General features: G+C 36.4%; 2 protein-coding genes across 7 annotated transcripts in view; both read left to right on the top strand.

Annotated features, from left to right (window-relative positions):
• The first annotated feature begins 2,791 nt into the window (after nt 1-2,791).
• Nucleotides 2,792-24,805, top strand: part of LOC108729283 (guanine nucleotide exchange factor DBS) — a 28,564-nt gene continuing 6,550 nt past the window's right edge. Inside the window, exons 1-7 of one of the 6 annotated variants that reach the window (XM_018458326.1) lie at nt 9,006-9,500; nt 13,533-13,835; nt 23,408-23,503; nt 23,596-23,710; nt 23,838-23,928; nt 24,045-24,275; nt 24,366-24,625. In XM_018458326.1, coding sequence (XP_018313828.1) covers nt 13,763-13,835; nt 23,408-23,503; nt 23,596-23,710; nt 23,838-23,928; nt 24,045-24,275; nt 24,366-24,625 — 866 coding nt within the window. In that variant the 5' untranslated portion in view covers nt 9,006-9,500; nt 13,533-13,762. Of the gene's footprint in view, nt 2,979-9,005; nt 9,501-9,565; nt 9,605-12,724; nt 12,761-13,532; nt 13,836-23,407; nt 23,504-23,595; nt 23,711-23,837; nt 23,929-24,044; nt 24,276-24,365; nt 24,626-24,805 lie in introns of those variants that run through there. The other 5 variants (XM_018458330.1, XM_018458327.1, XM_018458329.1 and 2 more) reach the window with 5 other exon arrangements.
• Nucleotides 18,364-21,828, top strand: LOC108729285 (uncharacterized). Its single transcript, XM_018458331.1, has 3 exons — nt 18,364-18,771; nt 19,849-20,068; nt 20,605-21,828. The coding sequence occupies exons 2-3, from the start codon at nt 19,868-19,870 to the stop codon at nt 21,610-21,612; spliced, it is 1,209 nt and encodes a 402-aa protein (XP_018313833.1). The 5' UTR covers nt 18,364-18,771; nt 19,849-19,867; the 3' UTR covers nt 21,613-21,828.

The following is a 24,805-nucleotide window of genomic DNA, read 5'->3' on the forward strand; positions in this document are numbered from 1 at the left end:
GAGTAATAGAGAATAAAATGATAAAACTATTGCGAAACGGAGACAGACGTTTCTGAAGGCAGAATAGTACAAGATATCAACAAAAATAATAGATATAATAGTAATAATAGATATACTAGATATAATAATAGATATCAACAGAAAATAATAAATACTCCGTTGGTTACACATCGGATTTCTTATCAGCTTTAGCTTGTGAACGAACGTAGCATTACGTCAATGGCTCCGAAGTTTAAAAAAAAACAAGTGTAATTATGTCGTCAACCACAGTGTCGCAAAGCAACTATTACATCACCGAACTGATAATTGAATTAGAAAATTGAATACGCTCGCGTTTAGCGCTAAGAATATTAGATGTGCACGCGATATGCATCCACAGACTCATCATATTAAGTTAAAAATAGTTATTCATTAGTGTTTCATAGATATTATGTGTAATGCTTAGCAAGAAATATTAACAGTATTTGCTTGCCGATTCAAACAAAATATTGCGGTAGATCGGCATCAGTGACATAATCTAACAACAGATTGTCAGCAGAAATCGAGCGAATTGAGAATCTGTCTTTTCTCTCATAGAATCTCTTTTCATAATTGTTTAAACGATGTGTTTCATTCTGCAGTCGATTTGCCATCAATATTCAATAGCCGAAATTCTATAATATTTCGACTGGCATTCTGCCGAATATGTAGCGAATATTTTACAAAACGATCCCGCATTAATTATATAAGAAAATTAAATCCCGTTTATAGAGAAGAAAGTTTCTTTGGATTTAGTATTCCTATTTATTTAACTAAAATTTGTTTTATTGAAACAACATATGCTTGTACGAAATATTGTTTGTTTGAATAAAAGTTTTGTTGTTTCATTCGAGAAACCTCTATTTTTGACAGAAATAACATTATTATTGGAAGTAATATCTTTCAATTAAATAATATTATTAATTTGGTTACAATGAATACAAATATTAAATTATTTGTTTGAAAATGGCAAAATATATTGATAGAGGTTGTTCCATGTAAATAATTGCTTTCTTAGAACAACCATTACATTTTTTGGTCGAAATTACGAAAACAATGACTTATAAGTTATATGTCTAACAACAATTAAGATTAAACTATGTGTGCTACGATATATCAATTATATTTGTGCCGTACAGTTTCATCACGCGAATGTCGAAGATAGACATTGTCTGTTCAAACAAATAATATATTTAAGACAAAGATATACATTGTTTCAAATTCGAACAATCGTACTTATTGATTCAAACATTGTTTGGACCATTTCAAATAACAAATTTATTTGGATACAATAAAATTTATTAAATCCAAAGAAATCTTTTTCTCTGTGAATTGAGATGAGTTTTAATATAGGATGTAGCTATTATTATTTCGTGAATAAAAGATGTCACAGATTACGCACAAATACATCAACGAGATACTACTAATATATAAGTATCTTGTCAGTGACAAATAATTATATCATTAACGATATCTTTAGGAAGGCGGCAGCCTTGCGCGCCAAATGCGTGTATTATTAACGATATAGTTGTTATCTATTGTCCCAAGTCACCTACATTTGCGTTAATTATTTATAAAGTCGCACCATGACATAGATGCGCTGTTTAAATTACCTAACTTCTTCATTCCTTTGAGAGCTGTGGCACCCTAAAGCTCTAATCCCAAAAACCCATAGATTTAACGCTCTATTAAACACAAACCATACAGCATACTTCATCCGAGGAACGTCCTGGGAATTCTTAATCTGGACATCCTTAGGACATCCCTGGGGAGATTTCTGCTGTATTAAGGCTTCAATAATGGATAGTTCTTGAGCTACGACGTACTAAAAGTGCTTGTAAACACAAGTTTGATACCTTTGATACATCAAATACTAACTGAAATACTATCCATTATTGAGCCCCTATCATTTTTTATTCACCACAGTATAAGCTACATTATATGTGAAAAACTTATTTCATCGGGATTTAATTTTTCATATAATTACGGAGCTCTTCGCTTTCGACCGATTTAGCTGGCCGTGAATTTTCTTCCCATGTTCTTTCTACGCATCGCCGTCAACGCGCAATCCGGAGCCCGCTAATAGGGATTATTAGCCGACCGATCGACGGTCCGCGACCCTCCCTTCTACCTCACCCACGTCGAGGACCCGTCCCGGTCGCGAGGGTTCGCGGGGGGTCAGGTGAGTTCGCGCCAGTCGGGTCGGGTCGCGCAGCTCCGCTCCGAGAGCTTCTCGAGTCCACGTCGCGACACCTGCCGCGAGAACGACGCGGCAGTGCGATTGCGTCGTTTCGGTTCCGGTGTTTTCCGAGCCGCACCGTCGTGCGCACCACCGCACCGCACCAGCGCGGAAGGCTGCGGAGATCGGGCGGCAGACATGCGGCGTATAGCGGGAGTAGGTGCGTTAGGGGCCGGGCAGCATTCGCGCCGTTAACCCGCCCGGGGGGGAATCACCGACGACGATCGCGACGGCAACGGAGGACGGGAACGTCGAGCAAATGCTCGTGAGGCGCGTGGCTCGCGGTGATTCTACGATGTAGTCCCGTCGCGTGATTCTGTCCGATTTTATCCGTCTATCCACCTGTCCCTGTCTCTCTCTCTCTCTCTCTCTCACTCTCTCTCTCCGACTCTTCTTTTTCTTTCTCTGTCACCGTCGTCGTTCGGGCACCGGGTGTCGCGGACGGAGAGGACCGAGAGGACGAAGAGATCGGCGCGAGAATCGCGTGTGTCGGTCACGGGGAATACAGATTGTTGACAGCTACACGGAGAAAGGATGGCGAGCTCACCCACCAGCATCGAGAACCAGATCGACAGCTTCCTGGAGCAGTTCAAGCGCAGCGCCTCCCGGGCGATGGAGGAGACCGCTGCTCATCATCAATGCTCCGGCAGCTACAACGCCTGCAGCAGCAGCATCAGCCGCAGTCGCAGCGGCAACCTGGACCTGGAGCTCCTCGAGGCGGGTAAGTCCGTTCGATCCGGTCGTCCCGGGAACGAGAAGAGCGGAGGGAGTTAATAAACGCGCCACGCGGACCTTTCAACTTCTTTGCGCTCCGAGGCTCGTTCGGGAATTCCCATCCTTTCTCTCCTTCGATAATCTGCAATGTAAACAGGAATGAAAAGTACTTACCTTGCGTTTATCTTAATCCTCCTCAGCTGACATTGAACTTTGTAACACAGTCATTGAATCTGTAAGACTCGTTTGAATTATGTTAATTGAATGGCATTAATTAATTCAAAGTGATTTCAGAGAATCAAAATGACATAACTAGTATTTGAAAAAAACACGGAAAGAAGTTTGACTTTTCACACGTACACATCTGGAGATAATTTTGTTGGACGATTAAACTAACTACGTAGGAATCTCAAACATGATGAGCAATGCTGTAAAAAGTTTTGACATTCTCGCAATCAGTTTCGGCGCCCTACATAATTATTTTGATGGTCCAACAAAATTATTTTCAGATTTGTACCTGTAGATATAAACCTGAAAATAATTTTGTTTTGTTTTGCTGAAGTATCTAACTATAATTAACTATACATATAGTGAAATTTTTAGATATTTTAGCAAAACCGTGAATGAATACTACACAAATACGTTTTAATAAGAATAATCTAATTGTAATGTTTTAATAAGAACGATCGAATTTTCATCTACAGATACAGACCTAAAAATAAATTTGTTTTGTTTTCCTGAAGTATCTAAAAATGTAACTATACAAAAATAATAAATATAAATGTGAAGGTTATAGGAGTCAACGCTGATTGTAATTAAATTAATACAAAAAATTTATATTTATTATTATTTACACATTTATATTTATTATTTTTGTATTAATAAAAGGAGTCTTTAACAATTAGTTTAATTTAATTGATTATTATAATTTAACTATATTTATTCTAGCAAAACCGAACGAATTACTAAGTTAATAAGAATCATTCAAGTTTGTGTAAACATAAAGTTTGTAACATACAGAAACTTGAATTGTTCGATATTTTTAACAAAGAGATCAGTAATTCGGTGGATCCAATAGACCCATCGTTAGCTCCGGAGGGTTAAGTAAAGTAAATTTGCCGCTGTAAGCGAGAGATATCGTCGCCGGGCCCAAATCGCGGAAGCTCATTGTCGGGTTCTTCCGTGAGACCTGAGAAGTTTCCCTCGAGATCCGCACGCCCGAACGCGCACCTCGGATTTACGTCACATCCTGCTGTTAATCCTGCGCGGGGTGTAAGTTAACGCGGTTGCGACATCGCACCGTCGCGTTGAGTCGCGGCGGATAGATCGAACGGCTCCGGAGAAGATCTCGCGACTTTACGCCGCTCGAAGCTCCGTCTGCCTGGCACGATTAATCCCGTGTAATACGACAAATTGTTACTTTGTCGCACTTAAATATACGCGTGTACGCGTGTGAGTTTGTGCGTACGGAACACCAAGACTTCGTGACACTTGATGTTTGAGTTTGACGTCATACGCGAAGTGCCAAGTTATATTAAGCTTGCTCTCGTTTCAATTAGATACTTATACACTTTTCCATATTTCACACAATAATCGTGAAGTAACAGTAACATTATATCGGTGATGTAATTTCCTATTCAATTATACATATATTTGTTACAAGGAGTGTTATATTACATTTATATTGTTATGCGAGAATTTATAATATTTGATGTAATGTTATTTATACACTCTTCTACATTTCACACAATAAACACTAAGTAACATTATATCAGCGATAAAATTTCCTATCCAACGATATACTTGTTACGTACAACAAGTGTTATATTACATTTATATTGTTGAGTGGGAATTTGTATATATTATATTATAATATTGACATAACGTTTCTGTTACTTTGTGTTTATTGCGAGCATCTTTTCGGCATTCTTCCTTTAACAAAAGATCTGTTCTTTATAGCTGAACTAGTACATGTTCGTTGTATTTAGAATGAAATAGATACACTGAAAAAAAACGAGTCTGGTTGAATCTATTATAATTCTCTAGTTGAGAGATAATTCCAGAATTCTAATTAATATGATTAAAATTTTCTGGTTCATTTATTTTCAAACATTGTTCTTATTGTAGATATGTATTATTAATTATTTTGAAGTTTAGTGAAAACAAGAAAGAAAGTCTCAATTCAATCCAGTGCAATGATAAAGAATAGGGTTCGTATTCTCAAAAAATATCGCATACGAAAATGTACATGTTACGTATATTATAGAGTATTTCCCTAGTATATTTTCGTACATGATATTTTTTTAAGAATAAGATTCCAGGCGATCTCTATTGATGCATTTCCCATTTCAATTTGTGCGCAAAAAGCGCAAATTACGATAAACGAGAAGATCCAACCAAGGGAAAGTAGAAGACCTCAGGTGTTCTCCATTACCCGTTCTGTCTCTTCTGTGGTTTGCAGAAATTTAATTACAACCCGAGTTTGCGGTTGGATAACTCTCCTCTTTTGTTTACCCACGACGAGGGTGGTCGAAGGGCTCCGATTAAAATCCCCGATTTAAGTCTGGCGGTGTCGCCGCCGGCTGTGCTTCATTTATTTGCATTTGTATACCGTGTGTGACATCGAGTGGAGGCGTCCGTCGGTTTTCGACGGATGTAGAAGGTACAGGATGTGCACCGGGACGCGACCGGGTCCTTCATAATTCTATCCCTCAAATCACGCGTGACGCATATCGATCTCCCCGTGTATTTTATTACTTGGGGATTCGCCAAAAGCTGTCGTCAAAAAGATTGAGGCGTATTCCGAGAGAATCAGTCTTCCCAATTAAAAAAAACCGTAAAACGTTAATCGAAGCTGTCGCGAGGAAAGAATATGTTTATTGATTTCGGCGATATTTGAATAATTAAGTATTGACGGATCCAGAAATTTGTTAAGGGAAGGAGCCATTAAACTCGCCGCAAACAAAATTTTCTTTTTAAGATCAAATATGGAAAGATAGAATATTAAATTATTATTTAAATTATTAAATTATTACATTGTGAGAAAGTATTATTTAAACGTATAATTCGAAAACCATTTTATATAAAATTGTATTAACACAACGAAAGAATAATATAATAGAATCTATTATATATTTTTTGTATCTAGGAGTTTCTTAGATAAAAAAAAATTTAGAATATCAAAATTGTGATTAAGCATTTCAGAAATATTAAAAATATATATAACATTTTGCTATAAATGTTATATTTTTAAAAAAGGAGAGTCCAAGAGGGGCTCGTTACCAGTGTAATTAATCAAGAAGAGAGAAATGTATGCGTTATTTTTATACTTTTTATAAAGGGAATTAATCATATTTAAAAGTAAGGTGATATGAATTTTTATTCAAACAGCGATTAATTCCTCTTGAGTCGCTTGCGCCGACCTCTTCATCGAGTCTGGCTATTCTTCTTATATTTTCGTTTGCTTTTTATTCTTGATTAAGCAGTGACTGGTGCACAATAGATCGCGGATTTATTTGCGAGATTCGCATACGGACACGCGCGTTTATTATTGATCAACAAACAATAGGACTCTGCAGCGGTTCTTTTATTCGCATATCACCACAATTAATTAAGAGTGGCACGTTCTACTCGTTAATGATCCATCGACATTCCGTCGTCCTCTCTTCAGAATAATTACATTCTCGGTATTCTTGCGTTCTCAAACGACGGTAATTAGCCGCGAGTATTAATTAAACCCCAAAGTGCCTCGCGTGAATTTTTTTTCTCTCACGTGCAAATTATAGCAGCCGTTTGACGATGACGATAAATCAATTTCCGTCTGATGGAGCAAGTAATCGAGTAACGTCGTCTTGCAAAATATCTTTTGTCATGTAAACGCCGCCACGTTCTGCGTTCACTTTGTAACTAGCTACAAAGTAGCGCCTTAGTTGGTGAACGTTAACTGCGTTTTATACAAATACTTTTGGTTCTTTGTCTTCGTTCGATAAACTATTCATGCTAATGTGCTTAATTATTTAACGACAAATTATTATTGTTAATTTAAGTTTTACATTTTGGCAATTAGTTAATCTCACTCTTTTGAAGTGGTATCTCACTCTTAAAGATTGAAAATTCTGGCATTCTTGAAAGAGAGTGGCAGAATTGTCATTCTTTAGAATGAGATTCCATTTTTTTAAATTTAGAGAGCAATTATTGTAGATGTAATTATTGATTATTTTTTAATTTATGTACACAAGTGGATGAGTCATGTATTAAGTAACCTTAATACATACTGTCGTAATTTATGAGGGCAAAATTAAGGTCACTTATTGACTCACCTATGATGTATATTAATCCATAACATTCTAGGATACATAAATAAAATAGATAAATACTTCCCTTTGAAAATATAAAAAAATAATAGTTAGATCTAATTAGATCTCAGCTGATCTTTGATATAATGGTTTTTACATAAAGTTTTTAAAAATAATTTAAAAAAAAAATTTTTAATTTTAATTCTTCGTAAAATTATAAGAATTTTATTGTCGTGTATTTAACTTTTCGTGAAGTAGGTTACGAGCACGTGAAACCTTGTTCCCCATTATTCACTGCTTATTACTCATACCTGAATCAATCATTCTGTATATCGCACGAAAATCTTTTTCTTAACATAGTACTTAATCCGTTAAGGCATACGGAGATAATCTGTTCGTATTCAAGCAGAGATACGCGGCGAAAGAAACGTGCGAAAGTCGAGTCAACGTCGCTTCCCGAATGAATTAATTGTTAATGTTAGAACTTAATGTTTTTGACTCTCATTTAAAGTGTGAATATTTAAAAGTATCGAGCAAGTGAGAGTAGCTCCGCGCGCGTGCAGTAATTGTTGCGTAATTTTTTTAATAAAATGTTCGTGTATTTCTTGTAATGCTTACATAGAGTTCGTCTTAATTAAATTAATTGTTAACCGCTTTTTGGCACATTTCGAAAGAGCAGGTCGGATCTTAACTCGTGCAGAATGTGCATATGCATGATATCGCCTGACTTTGACAGAGCGCGACATGCCGCGAGTCACGTGCACTCATCCCCTCCACGTCGACTCGACTCGTTCGCCATTGGTGATCCTCCGAAGTTCCTCACCTCCCCTCCAATCAGGATCGTAGTTAGGACAGACGTTAGCTCGAGCCCCGCTCGAGGATGGGCGTCAAATCTCCTCTCGGAGTCCGTTAGATTAAATTACACAGAACGAACGATTTTGCTGAAGTATCTCAAAATTTAGCTAAATACAGATCTGAAAATAATTTTATATTTTGCACTATAAAAATAATTATGTAAAGAATTCAAGCTAAAATGTCAAAATTTTTTTGCAGCATTGCTGATCACATACTTGAGTTTTTAATTATAATTATTTGATCATTCTTTGATGATTAAACAAAATTATTTTCTCTAAATTTTTAAATACTCCAGCAAAATCAATACTTCCGTGCACGAAGAATTATCGAACTTCTGTCTCACGACTTGACAGCGTAATGGCTTTGCGCTGTTGCGCGATTAATTATGCTACTCGAATCGACAGTAAACTTTTCTTCCGACTTTCGCAATTTTGGACGCAGCTGCCCAACGAGAAATGCAAATGGACGTCGTGTACTAATTATTAATTACTTCGATGGTTCGACAAAATTATTTTCAGATCTATAACTGCACTGAAAAAATATACTGAATTTTAATAAATCATTTGCTTGAATAGTTCCGACTAAACATTAACTTACAGTACATAAATATTTATTCAATAATGGTTCTTGTAGTAAATAAATATATTTTTATATTTAGTAAACATTTAGTCGGCAGTGTTCAAATAAATATCTCTCGGTGTCGTTGAATTTTTTAATATTTCAACGGAATCTTTCCATGTATATTATTTTCTGAAAAGCATTCTCTTCGTCGAGAACGCGGGCCCGAGGAAGTCAACTCGTCCCTGCGGCGACGCCGCGTTATGGCGCCGCCGCATCGCGACGCACTGCTGGAACCGCGGATTTCCGTCCATCAGCATCCGTCCGCGACCACGACGCGTCTTGGAGCTACGTTCTTGCATTTCCTCGTGTTTTCGCGCGAGGAAGCCGGATTTCCTCGATTAAACGCTCCTCGCGTCCTTACCCGCTCCAATCGCGTAACCACCGTGGGTGCCCCGTGACCGCAGCGGGGAGTCGCCGGCGACGGCGGAGGTGGAGGTGGCGACGGTTCTATCGATCACACGCGAAGCACCGACGGGCGTGTGCGTGTACAACGCGCTCCGCGTGCGGATTCCGTTCACGAATTTCGCGCGCGAGACACGCCGGGAGTGCAGTCCGCGACATTAATTCGCGCGTTCTTAATTCGCTCATCAACGCGCATTATCATCGAAACTGTGACGCGACGTGATAATTGAACCACGTGCGTGTTACTCGGCTCGCGAGGGAGACCCCACCGGTTGGCGTCGCCCCGAGATTTGTTGTTCGACGAAAATAGATCGTCGCCACGGATCTCGCACGCGGAGAACCGGTCCGTGGTTGCGGTGAGTAGATCGCGTCGAGTTTAACGGGAAGCACGATGTATCTGGCAGCGCGCGGGAATTTCGTGGGAAAGTGTTGCGGAGTCCTGAATTTATGAAGCTTGATGGTAAATTATTAGAGGCAAGATCGTAATCAACGGAAAACATGCCGGGAAGAATTCTCACACGTCATGCAATTATTCGCGCGAGCTTCTTTTATGCAATATATTACCCGGGAATGTCATAACTGTAGATAACAACCTTGATGTTCCGATTAAAAAAATTGTTTCATTTTATCAGGTGACACGTCAGGTGACACGGTAGTCTCGGTTGTCAAGTACATATTTTATATATTTTTAATATATTAAAGTTTATATATTAAATAATAAATATTAAATTTATATATTAAATAATAAATTTTATATATTAAAGGATAAATTAAATAAATGTATATGTTGAATTTGTACAAGTCATGAAACAACTCTGAATCTTATTATCCATGAGTGTACAATATAGCTAGCATAAACTATTATAAGTAAACATTTGTGTGAATTATTTATAACGTCATCCAGTTTCTGAAGATACTATTAACTTTTATGTCTGAAAAATTTTTTGTACTGTGTCTCAAAGTAATAATTCTCGCGGGATTATGTTTCTATCCTTATCAAAACTTTTTCTATAAAATGATAAAGTAAAATCCTTTTCAAAAATAATAAATCTCAAAGTGAAAATTTTTGCGAATTACGTTTCTATTCTTATAAAAAAATTTTTTAAATAATAAAGTTTTTTAAATTAATAAAGTTTGAATAATAAAGTAAAATTCTTTTATACAAATAATAAGTAAAATCCTTTTTAAGAATCTGCTCGATGCAGTATTGGTAATCGTATAGACGTCCATTGGCGGTGAAATTTTGAAACGAGCTGTAGCGTCGGTGCTAAGCTCGTTTCCAAGGTATTGACCATCGTCTCGTGGTTGATAACACTATGACTTATCAACGAGGCTAGTGAGGTGTATATAGAGAACGAAAAGTCTCAGAGAGAGACGCTGAGATAAGAGGAAAGAAAGAGAGAGAGAGAGAGAAGTGCGACATGAGCAAATCTAGATGAATAGAAGCTCGTTAAATTTGTGATTGCTGCCGGCTGCGGCAAATTATTCGCCAGAGTAATAATCCTCGTAAAGTGAACTCAAGCAAACCGACTGACAAATCTCTCGAGTGCGATAAAAGTTAACCGGCGAAATCTGGTGTGATAATGAGCGGAAATACTGTGGGCGCGATAAAAATATGGATGGAAAGTCATCCGCCGTGTGTATAATATTTTACATTCCAGAACTCTCATACTCTTTCATCAACGTTATTCCATATTCTCTGCAGTTCTCAACTCTGCAGACGTTTCTTCAGAAACGTCACGAATCGTCGTAAACCTTCGGATTGAACCATAAATCACTCAAAAATTATATATATTGATCTTATTTGAAATACTAGATGATAATTTTTAAATAGCAATGTGTTTTAGAATAAATGAACATAATAATTTACTACTTTATAATAATAATTAGACATTTCCTAGTAATGATAAATAAATAATTAATAATCGATATTTCTTAATGATAATTAGACGAAATGAAATTAAAAATTCCGACTAAAAATTTCAATATTCATTTTTATTTTACATATGTTATTTTATATGTACATCGGTCGCTATCTCTTTATTAAAATAATATCTTAAAGTATTCAATTTATCACTACAATATACCTGCATTAAGCACAACATTGATTATTAATTTGATGCCGTGTGTTATTTTTCCGTGTACATTCTGTACGACAAAGAGTTAGTGCGGAGGCGTCCTTTCGCGGAAGGGTTGCTGGACGCGAGTACGTCGGGTATCGATCAAAAAGAACCCTCATGCAACTTTGATGAGGCTCTCTCGTGGCTCATATAGCGCGTGCAATCGTGTGCAACATGACCGGCGCATCCTCGTGGCAAACTGTCGAGCGTAAAACGATGCGGCCGTCGTCTCGTGTTGTAACTTGATAGATGTAATTGACTGTAAATAGAACATGGCGAAAGAGATACTGCCCTATTGTTTCAGCGGCGCCAGAGAAATCTCGCGCACGTCGAGCCAATGAAATATTAATGCTTCAAAGTAACACTTAAGACAGATATAATCGATCGTGCAAAAGTAATGACTCTAAATATACCATATATCTAAATGTACCATCAATATATACAATATATATTGCCTTTGTATACTGCCGGAGTCGAAAGGAAATGGCAATAATTATGTTGCTTATTTATTCTAATGGGTTTTGTACAATAAACAATTACCTGAGCTTTCAGTCTTAAGCTGTAAGAAATTGACCATTCATAGTCGATTATTTTTCTCACATTTGACTTTGATTGGTCAATTTTTTGCGGCTTAAGACTTAGGTAAAGCAATTGCTTATTATAGAAAGTCCATAAGACATTGTTATTTAAAATCAAGATGATAATTTTTTAATATTATATAGTTATATGATAATATTTAAAATAAAGGTGATGATTTTTAAATAGCAATATCTTAGAATAAATTAACTTCTTTAATAATAAGCAATGCTGCAAAAAGTTATTATTTCTATTCCAATTAGATCAATATATGATTCTTGAGCGATTCATGGCTCAATCTAAAGATTTTTAAAACGAGAAGATTTAAATCATTAGTACTTTAAGCAGAGACCAGTGTTATCCTGATATAAGTAGTTTGTAAAACTGAACAGATTTGCTATATATAATATCTGTTTGATAGAATCGAAGTTAATTTGTACAATAATTCTCAATATTTTTTTATCGTTCGTTAAAATCATGACGCACCTCACGTTATATTCGAAGATGAGACAAACATTTCGAGGACGTTGTAAAGTTTCCGCGGAAGTCTGAGCGGAGGATGAAGCAAGGAATACGTAATACGCCAATTGACGTAAACTATGCATCAAACTGTAATCAGCCGACAACATTCGACCGGTATACAGAGTGGGAGAAAAACCGAGACGCTGCCACGACGAAACAAAGTGCGCCTTTTAATCGGGAAAAAGAATTCTCGCGCTCTGCCAGATTTGAAAGTGCCTGTAGAGGAAAGTCCTCAGCCTACTTGCATAGTTTCGATCAGAATAACCGATATTATCGCGCAACGTTTAATTACGACGCGGCGATAACTCTCGACAAGCGAACTTCTGCCGCCGTCGAATAGCCAGTTCGTTTGCAGTATCGTGTACCAATTTTCGTTGCATAATGCCGAAGCTGACGATGTACAGAGTAGTTCAGCCTCGAGGCTTTCACGTTAAATTACGAAGCATAAATTCTGATTGCACACTCGAGAGATTTTTTAATACATTATTTCTCTTTCTGTACGTATCTAAATCGGAAGTTGTTATATTGATTGTAACGTTTTGGCAAATTGAGATAACAAGATTGTGACGTCGCAATTTCCTCTAAAGAAATCGAATAATGTCAAAAAATGTTCTCCAACTATGAGGGATATCACAGAAAGAACAATTTTGCTAAAATATCTAAAAATTTAGCTAGATATAGATCTGAAAATAATTTTGTTAGACTATTTTATTGGACTGATTCTTTCATATAGATATAAATCTGAAAAAATTTTTTGAACCATCAAAATAATTGAGACATGCAAGCTGGAATGTCAAATTTTTTTGCAGCATTGCTCATCATACTTTTCTACATAATTGTTTTGATGATCCAACAAAATTATTTTTAGATCTGCATCTACCTATAATTTTAAATATTTCAGGAAAACCATTCTTTCCATGTAGATACATATCTAAAAATTTTGTTGATCCATCGAAATAATTAACATATTCAAGCTGCTTGCTAGAATGTCAAAAACATTGCTCATCATACTCTAGTTTCCTACATGATTATTTCGATGGTCCAACAGAATTATTTTCAGATCTATATTTGTCTACATTTTAAAATAATTCTGCAAAATTGCTTTTTTCGCGCACGAAATATTCTGTACATCGCGATTTGATGTTTTGCTACATAATGTTGTTACAATAGTGCAGTTTTGCTGTCGCGATAGTGTCGCGCAACGTATTAAAGACACGAGGACGAAAAGTCGGAGCCGTTGAAGTGGACGGCGATTTGAGCCGCCCAGTGGAATGGAAGGAGCCGTAGCCTGGTCGATGATTCTCTACGTGGTGGAGCGTTGATTGTACAGCCGGCGCTATTGTACAAGTTGCAACGTTCCGTGACAATACGATAAGTATCAGCCCGCCAGTCAAGCCAAGATGATTCTCCGCCGAAAGTCGCAGCACAGCTGCAATTGTCCCTGCCATCAGCACTGCTCGACTAAATGCGCAGGTTTGACTTGCATCGCTAGTACTACAATCCTCAAGACACGTCGTTCACGGTGTAGAAACTCGTCGTGTTTTCATAATAACTGGAGTAACCATTTATACGAACTCGTCGGCTTTGTCTTTGGCGTATTGTTCACTTAACGCTGTTTCCTTTTGTTTTCCGTGTCTTTATTATTTCTCGCAATTTATTAACTCATAAGGAAGACATATTTTTTGACGTTAATTAAGGGAACATCTGGGTCTTTTTCATTACAGCACATTGTAACATCTCTGGCGACAATAAAAGTAGGAGCGTTAGTAACAGAAGCGTAAATGAAGTTTCTAGGAGGGGAAAATTGAAACAACGAAACGTAAAAGAGGCGTTTATACTTTTAGAAGTTTCATTGTTTCTGTTACTCTCTCCTTACATTCGACTTACGTTCCGAGTTTTATTTTCATCAAGGATTGCAAACATCGCTTCAAACTTTTGTGCTGTATGAGTTGAATTTTTAGTAAAATTTTTATTCGTTTTATTCTTTTAAAGATTTTTTAATTTAAATTTTTTGTGAAAAATAAGATTGTGAAAATTATTCCAAATCATTACTATTTAAAAATTAGGAAAAATCTTAGGATCACCGAGACAATATATTTTAATTACGAGTTAATAAAATCAATAATATCAATAGAATCAATTCATACAAAAGCTTGTGACAACATTTGCAGTGCAATAATATTGCTGGAATTATTTTTTGCTGGAATTCGTGGTGTATGAGAATTAATAATGACAGTTAAGAATTAAAAACAAAATTTTAATAATCCATCGGACTTCTCAATCTACAAAAGTTGTAATTGTTCGTAAAGTGATTTGACTACCGAAAGCAACGACTGCACGAAGTGTATAAAATAGCTTTATCTAACCTTATCAGAAAGTGCAGATATACGTTTCTATTTTCAAATAATTTGAATGTATAAATATCTCGTAAGCTCGCCGTATCTGAAGCGAACGGTGTTTTTCGTGACGAGGAACGAATTCCACGGGTTTAAGCGTAGAACCGAGAAACCAATTGTTCTCTCGACACGTTCGTGAGATAAGAGGCTTCTGCTCGTAGAAGCCGCACGTTCGCTCCCGCGGTTTCAATGTTTCAATGCCTGCGACCTTGGACGGCAGAGAGAGACGTACGGGGTTGGAACCATGACGGAACGAAGCACCGAAGCGAGCTCCAAATCTCCCCGTTAAGGCTGTAGGTGCAATCCATTTAATGCTGCAAATGCTTTGAAGCATTCTTTTATTGGTCAATTCATAAAATTCCTTCTTCCGATTGATCAACGAAGCGATCCACTGCATTTGCAACGTTAAGTGGATCGCCCTTCATGGCAGACAAAAAAACTTTGAGCAATAAAATGTGAGCGATAAGTAAATCACCATTTTGGATTTGCTGCTTATGTTATTGCCTTACCATTATTGTCTCTACTGTGATTGGCTAGTTCACTCTATCGATAGATTTTTTACAATAAGCTATCCCTGGTGAAAATTTTTCTCAAAATTTTTCATAATTTTTCAGAACTTCTATATAATTTTATAACTTTCTCACATTTTTTTATACGAATTGGAACACTTTTCAGAAAATCTACATTTTTTCTCAGAATTTTTTATATATGTTAATTATGAAATATCGTAAGATTTCTAAGATTTTTTGTAAGTATAATTTCTGATGAAATGTTATAAAATCTAAAAAATTAAAAAATATTTTTAAAAATTATGGGATGAGAAATTTCAGAATATTTCAGAATTCACTTTATGAAAAATTCTGAGAGAATTAGTATGTTATGAGAAAAATTTTCGCCAGGGATTACTTAAGCTTTTAAGTCTTAAGCTGAAAGAAACTGACCAATTACAGTCGATGTGAAAAGAATAATTGATTATGGTTGATCAGTTTCTTACGACTTAAGACTATTTAAAAATTTAAAGGTAATGGCTTATTGTAGAAAGCTCATTACTGTTTACGTCTTATTGCCTCCTGTTATTCTGTGTGCCACGGACTTTACGATTCCACTCTCGAACGTCTAAAACCACGAAATGAAATTTCTTTAATTTGCTGCAACCAAAAGAGAAAATCAACAAGGTGGAGAATCGATCGTACTGCGAAGCGTAGGGTCACCCGAGTGTCCGATCGACATCGTAGGTCTGTTTTTTATAGCTGAACTAGTATACACTCTTTGTTACGGGGTGTGTTCAACAGGAAAAGCAGCTTTGCAACTGTCGTAAAATTCTTTAATGTGATTGGACTTGCCCTTAGTTCTTCACTGGATCTATATAAATGAAACCAATCATATATTAAAGAATCTTACAACAGTTGCAAAGCTGCTTTTTCTGCTGTAGTGAAATAGTTATCTGTTCTTTTTAGTCGAACTTCTTGCAGCATTCATCTTTCTTCATTTTTTTTCTCCAACGTAGAGAAAAAGAAGAAAGATGAACTGTTATAGATGCAAGAAGTTCAGCTGAAAAGAACATATCTTAGATGTATGTTCGAAATTTGTTAAAACAAGAAGGAAAGTTACAGCTCAGTCCAGTGCAGCAATAAAAAACGAACTATTGAAAGGATATGACTATTGAGAGGATCGCAAATAAGATTCTTTTTGCATACAGCATAGATCTTTCCAGCAATATTACAGCAACATTAGTATATTAATAATATTAAAGAAGAATAAATACAATACAATCTATGTTCTTTTATAGAGTTTCTTAAATTAAAAAATATTTTTGGTATATCAAAATTGTGATTAAGCGTTTCAGAATTGAAAAGGTCCTAACGTAAGGATGAAACGTTTGTTGTTAAAAATTTAAGACAGTAAATATTAGCAATTAAAAACTAGCGTTGGCTCTCGCCCCTTTTTACTTTTGTCGCCATTTCAGAAATGTTAGAAATATACATATAACATTTTGCGATAAATATTTTTCAAAAAGGAGACTCCATAGTCCCCATGTCGCCTCTCGTGGATCCGCTAGTGAACGTCGCAACAATATTGCTGCAAGCTTCTCCGTATGATCCGGATTACGTCGTCGACCGTCAAAAGAACCCGTTCTCCGCGTGCGGTGCATGCTATTTGGAGCGTGCTCGTCGTCTCAGCACGCTGCGCATTGTGCATATATGCGGTCTCCAGGGTGGCGCTCTTCCCTTGCTTGCGCCAGGGCGGCGTAGCGTTACGGGGGTTGGAGGGGATTGGAGGGGTTGAGTGCCAGGGCTGTATCCGCATTTTCTCGTCAATCAATAATCCGCACACTTCCGTCTCCGCTCAGAGCGGCATCGAGAAGCTTCTTTTTTTTCCTCCCTTCGATGGGAACTCGACGCTGTTTCTCCTCGATGTTCGCGATGTCGTGAATACATTAACGCACCGTGTGCGAAAAAGCATCGATATCACGTGCGAGATACTTACGGGTTAAAAAACGAATCTCTCGTTAGTCTCGAATTAATGGCGTTACGTCCTACAATTCGGATACTTGTGTTTCATTAATCTTTTTTGCAGCTTCCGCGGGATTTATGGAATTCAATTGTAATTAACGATTGTAATTTTTCATCTTGCGTTTATCGAGCAAGCTATGTGAGCATCGAATCTTATTAAGGGTCATCTTATACCACACAATTCTTCAAGAGATGTCTAGAGGAGTTTCATACCCTTAGGATATTTTATGGACGTCTTCAGGACATCACTCAGAGAACTGTGTTGTGTCGGATGGCACACAAAAAATATTTAAGCAGTAAAAAAATCAACATATTGGATTACAGTCTCTACTGTAATTGGCCAATTTGCTTACTGCTTACGTTTTACTGCTGAAGTTTTTTTGTGTGCTCCTCACCCTAATTTTCCGTCTGCAATCATAGGCTTGTTCTTTTTTCAAGACTAAACTTCTTGCATGATTCATTTTTGTCTTTTTTTCTCCAATATGAAAAGAAAAAGAAAAAAAGATAAATCGTGCAAGAAGTTCAGACCTGGAAAAGAACAGAAGCCTTATATTTTTACTCCCTTCATCCAATTTAAGTTTTTTTTACTGTTCTACACAAATTTATGGTTCAAAATAAACAACACAGAAGATTCTAATTATTATATCAATCAGAATTATGATTATTGCAATTAGAATTATAATAGGTTTAACCGGAAAATTCTAATTTGTTAATTTTCAACCAGAATTCCAATTAAAGCAACCAGATTCTTTTTCCAATGTAGGCTTTCAAAAAATGTAAAAAAATTCAGGGTTACACTTCAACATCTCCATTACATTACAAAATAATTTTTAACAAAATATTTTAAGAGGGGAAAGAGAGAGAGAATTGGATTCCGCCCTCCTTTATTTTGAAAAAATTTAAAAGTAAAATTTTGCTCGTGTGAGTAAAAAAAACCCGAATTGCAAACGAAAGGTTAAATTCGTTTTCATTAAATCCTTCGATGCGAAACATCTGTAATATACAAAATGTAAATATCAACTAAAATGCAAATAACTGAATGATCAAATAACTAAATGTCCCACTTTGATATTCTATACATATCATATTTTATTTTTGCGACAAGAACAGGAGATTCTAATCGCAATTTATACAAAATCTCCCGATTAAAGCGTAAAACGTAATTGAACGTTCTCCGCTACCAAGACAAATTCAAAAGTGCGTCCGCGATACTTTTTATCGCGGCGCGAAAACGAGACAAGAGGCGCGGGGTGCCGTACCTTCGTAGACGTCCCTGGAGAAATGCCCCCTCCCTTTCGCCACGACAATAACACGAACGAAACGTTCGCTGTTTCGTCGGGAGTACTGGCTGGTGAATTACGGCGCGATTCATTGTGATATTGTTACGTGCTGCGAGACCGAGTCCACGTAGACGCCATTGGACGTCGTTCCGTCGACCTGACGTCCGTCGAACTGTCGGATGGCCAAGCCGTGGAGCTCGTGACAACCCGTCGGAACACGGTGAGTAAAATTGTCGACGTAACACTCGTAACCAGGCCATAGGGACGAAAGTTGGCGACCGAGGGGTGCGATCAGCGACTCTCGACCTTATGGTCGCGGCTGCACTTTCTGCACTCTCGCGCTCGCTCCAAATCCCGCTTGCACTTTCCTATTGTTTCGCACGGGGTACGCGAAACGCGGTCCAGGGAAACGAATCTGTGGAATCTGATCTTTCTAACTGCACTTCGTACACTCCACTCCGATTTCCTTCCTTGAATTATTACGGACATTTCCGGAATTCGTGTGTACGTACAGTTATCTCATCCCAGCAAGTGCAGAAGGTACAGCTTGAAGGAGCTGAATACAGCTGGGTATCTATTTCCTTTTGTTTTCCTTTTAGGAGTCGTAAGTCGACACAATTAACATCATTTGAATACAATTTGCCATTTAAAATTTAAATGGGGAATGCCATATGCACAGCGTATGCACGAATTTTTAATACCTAACCTCACAGAATTTACAATTGGCTTAAAATTTCTCGAACGGTGTATTTTTCAATTTTGTATATATTACAAATAATAAAAGTTGGTTTATGGGTGCGCTCTAATATTGTTCAATTGATTAAAATCACACGCCGCGCGCGATTCTCCTTCCGAACAAAATCGGAAAGTGTCGATCGAGTTTGAACCATTGAGCAAAATTGTAGATGGATTCGACGTGTGTCGATTTGTGTCAAAAGTGTTGACTGTGCTTTCCATTTATTGACACAAGTCGATACAAACATCACTTTTCATTTGCTGACACAAGACGACACTTGTGTCGACTTGTGTCAGCAAATGAAAAGCACTCCTAAAAAGAAAACAGTCCTTTTGATGTAGCTGTATTGAGCTGCACTTTCGCACACTTTCTATCATAATAAAAGTGATATATATTTGTTGTTTGAAGAGAAAAGCGAAAGAAACGAAACGCAGAAAGTAAAACGCGGTGAAATTAAAAGGAGATTAGTAGTTGCTAATTTATTGTTACTGAAACTTGTGTGATTATTAGATAATTGTAATTACTTTATCGGAGATGCTAAGGTATATTATTTTATTACAGGAAACTATTGAGATACAATATGGAGCCAGAGTCAAGAAACGACAAAGAAAAAGTGAAAGCTAATGCAGAAGCTGCTGTTGCTGATAAAAATAAAATAACAAAGGAAACTATAATGGAACCAGTGTTGAAAAATAATAAGGAAAAAGCTAATATACAAGTTGCCGTTGCTGATAAAAATATAGCAACAAAGGAACAAGTAGTAACAGATACAGGGACGGAGGTAAAATTTTAAATTATTAAATTGCATCTATTTTTATATACAATTTTTAGTGGAAATTGGACCAATAATAATAAATCATTTAAGAAAAAGGATCTTATTTTCGATCGAATCGAAAGATTGTGGTGTTTAATAATATTTATATGTAGACTTACATTTTTCATCGCAGTTCTATAAACTGCGCACTGATAGTTTGTCGGATTTGAAACGCAATCATAAACTATAGCTGGAAAATAACATCAACAAATAAAATTATATTAAGCGTCAATTTAATAATGATACTTAATCTATATATGAATATTATTAAACACCAAGATGTGCTTTCAAAAATAAAATTCTTTCTCTTATTTGATACAATTCCTAAGTTTTTTCTTTTTTTTCAAGAAAAAATTTCATGAAATTTATTTATATTCGCTGATATTTTGATATAATTTATACATATATCTTATCGTTAAATGCGCTTTAGATTGTATTAAACAGTTTCTTGCAATCTAAAATTGACAATTTACTTGATATGCATTGATTTATCTTTATTGTAGAAAAACGAGGATTCCAGCAAGCCAAAGAAGATCGTCGCAAAGGTCAAGACGAAGAAAGTTCGGAACGGTCCAACGAGTAGCGAGCCTACGAAATTGGAAGACAATCTGTCCCAAGTGGTGGAGCGCTTCAAGAAGGGCTGCGAGTGTGTCGAAGATGAATGCTTCAAAGGCCTAAATCCCGAGGTGGTTTATCGGCACAGGCTAAACATCGCGGAACTAACTAAAGCCGAGCATGACATGTATTTAATGGGCGTGACGATGGCCTGTCTGACGGATCCCTATCAAACTGCCCGGCACACGGAACGACGTAGATTACGTGCGCAGTACGTTTATCAAGGTCGAAGAGTGTGTTTGGACGCTTTCCTGTACCTGGAGAATTGTACACATTATCAGCTCAAGCGAATCCGGAAGCATCTGATGACGCACGGCGTGACGCCGCGCGTGCACGGTAATCATGGCAAGATACCGCACAACACGTTCTCGCTGGAAACATACAAGATCGCAATGAAATTCCTGAAGAATTTCATCGAGATGCAGGAGGCGAAGCAGAAGACTAAGCTCGCCAAAAACGCGCCGTTGCATCTACCGTCGGATTTGACGCGGAAAACTGTGCACGACCTGTACATGCAATACTGCAAGAAGGTGTCGCCCAACGTCAAGAAATTGGGCTACTCGACGTTTCGGCGTTTCATGAAGGTGCAATTCCCGCAGGTGAAATTCGCCAAACTCGAGTTTGCGAGAAGCCAGACCGCGCAGAATCACTGTACGACCGAGCCTGATGCGAGAGACGACACGGGCCAACGGAGATCACCCAAGTCGGAAATCGCCCTGGAAGCGAAAGGCAGTAAGATACTACCGTTGGTGATAACCAGTGATCTAGGACAGACCGATACCTACGTGCTGACGCCTATCAGAAACTTGCATGACAACTGCACTGCGACTTATCAGGTCACTACGCGCGGGCTGGTACTTAACTGTTATCACACGATTGAAAACAAAAGCGTATAACGTGGAAGACTGAAAACAAAATAATAAAAAAATAATTTTATACAAATGGTATGCGTGTGTACAATATATGAATGTGATATGTAACGTAAGGCTGTATTTCCCTGATAATTGCTCCCGATCTTAAACTGAGAATCAGTAATACATACCAATATAAGAAATATGTAAGTACAATAATAATCTTTTAATATATATGAACGATATATGAAATTGTATACAAAGACCATAACTTATGCTGCTACCAAGTACAATTTTGTTAAAATATAAGTATATATATTTTTTGTTATATCGAATAAGCAAGTTGTGTTCCATCAAAAACACTTAGATGTGTAACAAATATAAATAAGCTGTGTTCTAACAAAAACACTTGGATGTATGAAATATTTCTGCAACCAATAAAAAACATTTAGCCAAATGTTCGTAGATAATACATTCATACATTAGACTTCTGTAAAAACAATGAGAATGAATAATTATGTAAATTGTATTTGTTAAAAATGTACAGTCTATCTTATTTCATATAATTAAACTTTTTCTCTGAAACTATGAAAAATATTTATACCTTATTTTTCACGACCTTCATATCATCACCTGTTTATATACGAGAGTTCAATGAACTGATACCAAAAAGTATAGAATTTTAATATTTCTTATCTTCCTTGAATTCCAGACATGGAAATGAAGTAACTATAGTAACAGCTACAGTGCTTCTCATTTCATGCAAATATAAACTTTCTTTATCGTTACTAACTACATATTATATATACATAATTTATACATTTTATTTGTAACATGTATGTATAAAAGCGTGTAAATTTTTGATGTTCTCATATAAAACGGAATCGAATTTAAATTAATCGGTGATCAGAGATAAAATCTAAAATTAATAAATAGCAGATAAAATTCTAGTTGCAATTGTTATAAAAATCTGATAGAGTTTTAAAAGTGCCAAAAATGATACAAGTATTATATATAAAATTCATGGTTAATTTCCTTTTCTTCTAATGGCTCATATCTAAAATCTTATCTCTTATATATGCAAATATAAAAGAGACGTTGAACCGTTATGGGACTAGGTGCTTTCTAGAATGTATCGGTAGTTAGAAATTAACTATCTTGTCTTTCAAGATTCTTGGCATAATTAAGGATATAATCTCCCGTTTGAGAGCCTCTTGGTTTACAGTTATATCAGCAATATTGTGGGTACTGCAGGAAACTGTTTCAGCTCAGTGGCATGAGCAAGGTCATGTGAGTGCAACCTTCTGATCAGGTCCTTGCATTCAGTACACCAGCGAGACTTGAGCCGTGCATTCACTGTAAACAATTGCACAACAGAGTGTCAACTGGAATTGTTGAGTTATTTGAGCTTTTTACTATAATCGAGTGATACTGTGACACCTACTGTGAAGTGTATAATGTTTTTTTCAAATAATTCGGACACGGTTTTTAATGCTAATTCAAGAATAAAATACATGGTAAAAGTTTCTATCATCGTGATTATGTTAAAAGTATTCAATAGGCTTTATATTACATAAATATACATGAATTATATGCGTAACATCTATATATTTGAAAATATTTAAATATATAATATAAAAATGAAGCAGTGATTTCTTTCTAATTAATTTCTAATTGTACATTTTAAGTAATTTTTAAATTTTAAATGTACATTTTTTATTAATTTAAGGAATTTATTATGAATTATTAATTTAAATAAGCAACGATAAAGAAATCTAGAATATATTCTTAAAAATATTGGTGATGGTCATAATGAGAAGGGCAACATATTTGGTTCCAGAAGATGTAGAGAGTATGACAGGCGAGATAGAAAACGGAGACTTGGCAGTTCGAGACGTCGCAGACCTTCTCCAAGCACAATACGCTATTATTGCTGGTAAATATCTATAATGCTATAAGCTGCTCCGAGATTTTACTTCCATTAAGATAAGTGCGTTTTTAAATAGCTCCTTCCTTATTTCTTTTTAGGAGGAAAAACGCGAGAGGGATGTCCTATAATCACATTTTCAGATAATGGCAATTTTCATAACTTGACTGATTTAGACTATCAGCGTCTTATGCTGTATCTTACTTCTGTGCCAACGTAAGAATACAGCTGATTAGTTCAATCCGATTAATTTATGCACGATTTTATTTCTCTTTTTATGTTAAATCATTTAATTACTTAAATCAAATTAAATTACATTCGTATTTTAAACTTTATCACTTAGGCTGCAAGAAGCTGATCTTGGATTTCATTTAATAATTGATCGGAGAAACGACAAGTGGAATTCAGTGAAAACAGTACTTCTAAAAATTTCTGTAAGTGCATTCAACGTGTCGTACAATAATTCATACAGGCTTATCTGTCCAGAAATTTAGACCAGAAATTGAGAATAATTGTTCTTATCATAAGTCTTGTATGCTTTTCTTCCCAGGCATTTTTTCCTGGCTTAGTACACGTCGCGTATGTATTGCGACCCGTTGGATTTTTACAAAAGGCCATTTCGGAAGTGTCAAATAAATTATTTCGGGAGGATTTCAAGTTCAGGGTTATTTTCTTAGCTAACGTCGCCGAGCTACACGAGTTCATAGAGAAGGAACAGCTTACCGAGCAACTCGGCGGCGATTTACCATATTGTCATCATACTTGGATACAGAACAGAATTGTAAATATGTGAAACAAATTTAATGATATTGGGTGGAATTAACTTGTGCATTTTGTATTAATAAATTCTCGTATTATTCTCTTTGTGCAGAGTTTGGAAAAGTTTTCATCGATGACGCAGGACGTGTCCCTCGCGTTGGACTCTTTCACGCGACGTTTGGCCGAAGTGGAATTTCCTAACAATACTCTAGCTACGACAACGCTATTGTCGCAGCAACAAGCTGAGTATAACGAGTTAAAAGAAGAAATACTCAGCGCTGCCAGGCACGGAGAAGCCCTTTTGGATAGTGTACGGCAGCTGACAGGAAAAGGAACGGCCGACAGATTAGGAAATGTTGCTGCAGTAGAGAGGTAAAGAAATCGAAAAAGAAATCAATAATTAATAATAAATTTGACGAAATAATAATTTACAAATCAATTGCTTTTTTATTCGATTTAATTAATAAGAAATCTAATCTAAAAGTTTCGTCTTCAGTGAAGTTAATCATGCCAACTTCTCCTTTTATAAAAAGAAAAGAAGAAGAAACCAGT

The sequence above is a fragment of the Mycetomoellerius zeteki genome, unplaced genomic scaffold (genome assembly GCF_001594055.1).
Source record: "Mycetomoellerius zeteki isolate Tzet28-1 unplaced genomic scaffold, Tzet1.0 scaffold72, whole genome shotgun sequence".
Classification (NCBI taxonomy): Eukaryota; Metazoa; Arthropoda; class Insecta; order Hymenoptera; family Formicidae; genus Mycetomoellerius; species Mycetomoellerius zeteki.

What these genes read in the sequence shown, in the direction of transcription:
- LOC108729285 (XM_018458331.1), top strand. Translation starts at nt 19,868, where the DNA reads ATGGAGCCAGAGTCAAGAAACGACAAAGAAAAAGTGAAAGCTAATGCA. An exon ending in TAACAGATACAGGGACGGAG is followed by an intron (nt 20,069 to 20,604) that starts GTAAAATTTTAA and finishes TCTTTATTGTAG; the next exon opens with AAAAACGAGGATTCCAGCAA.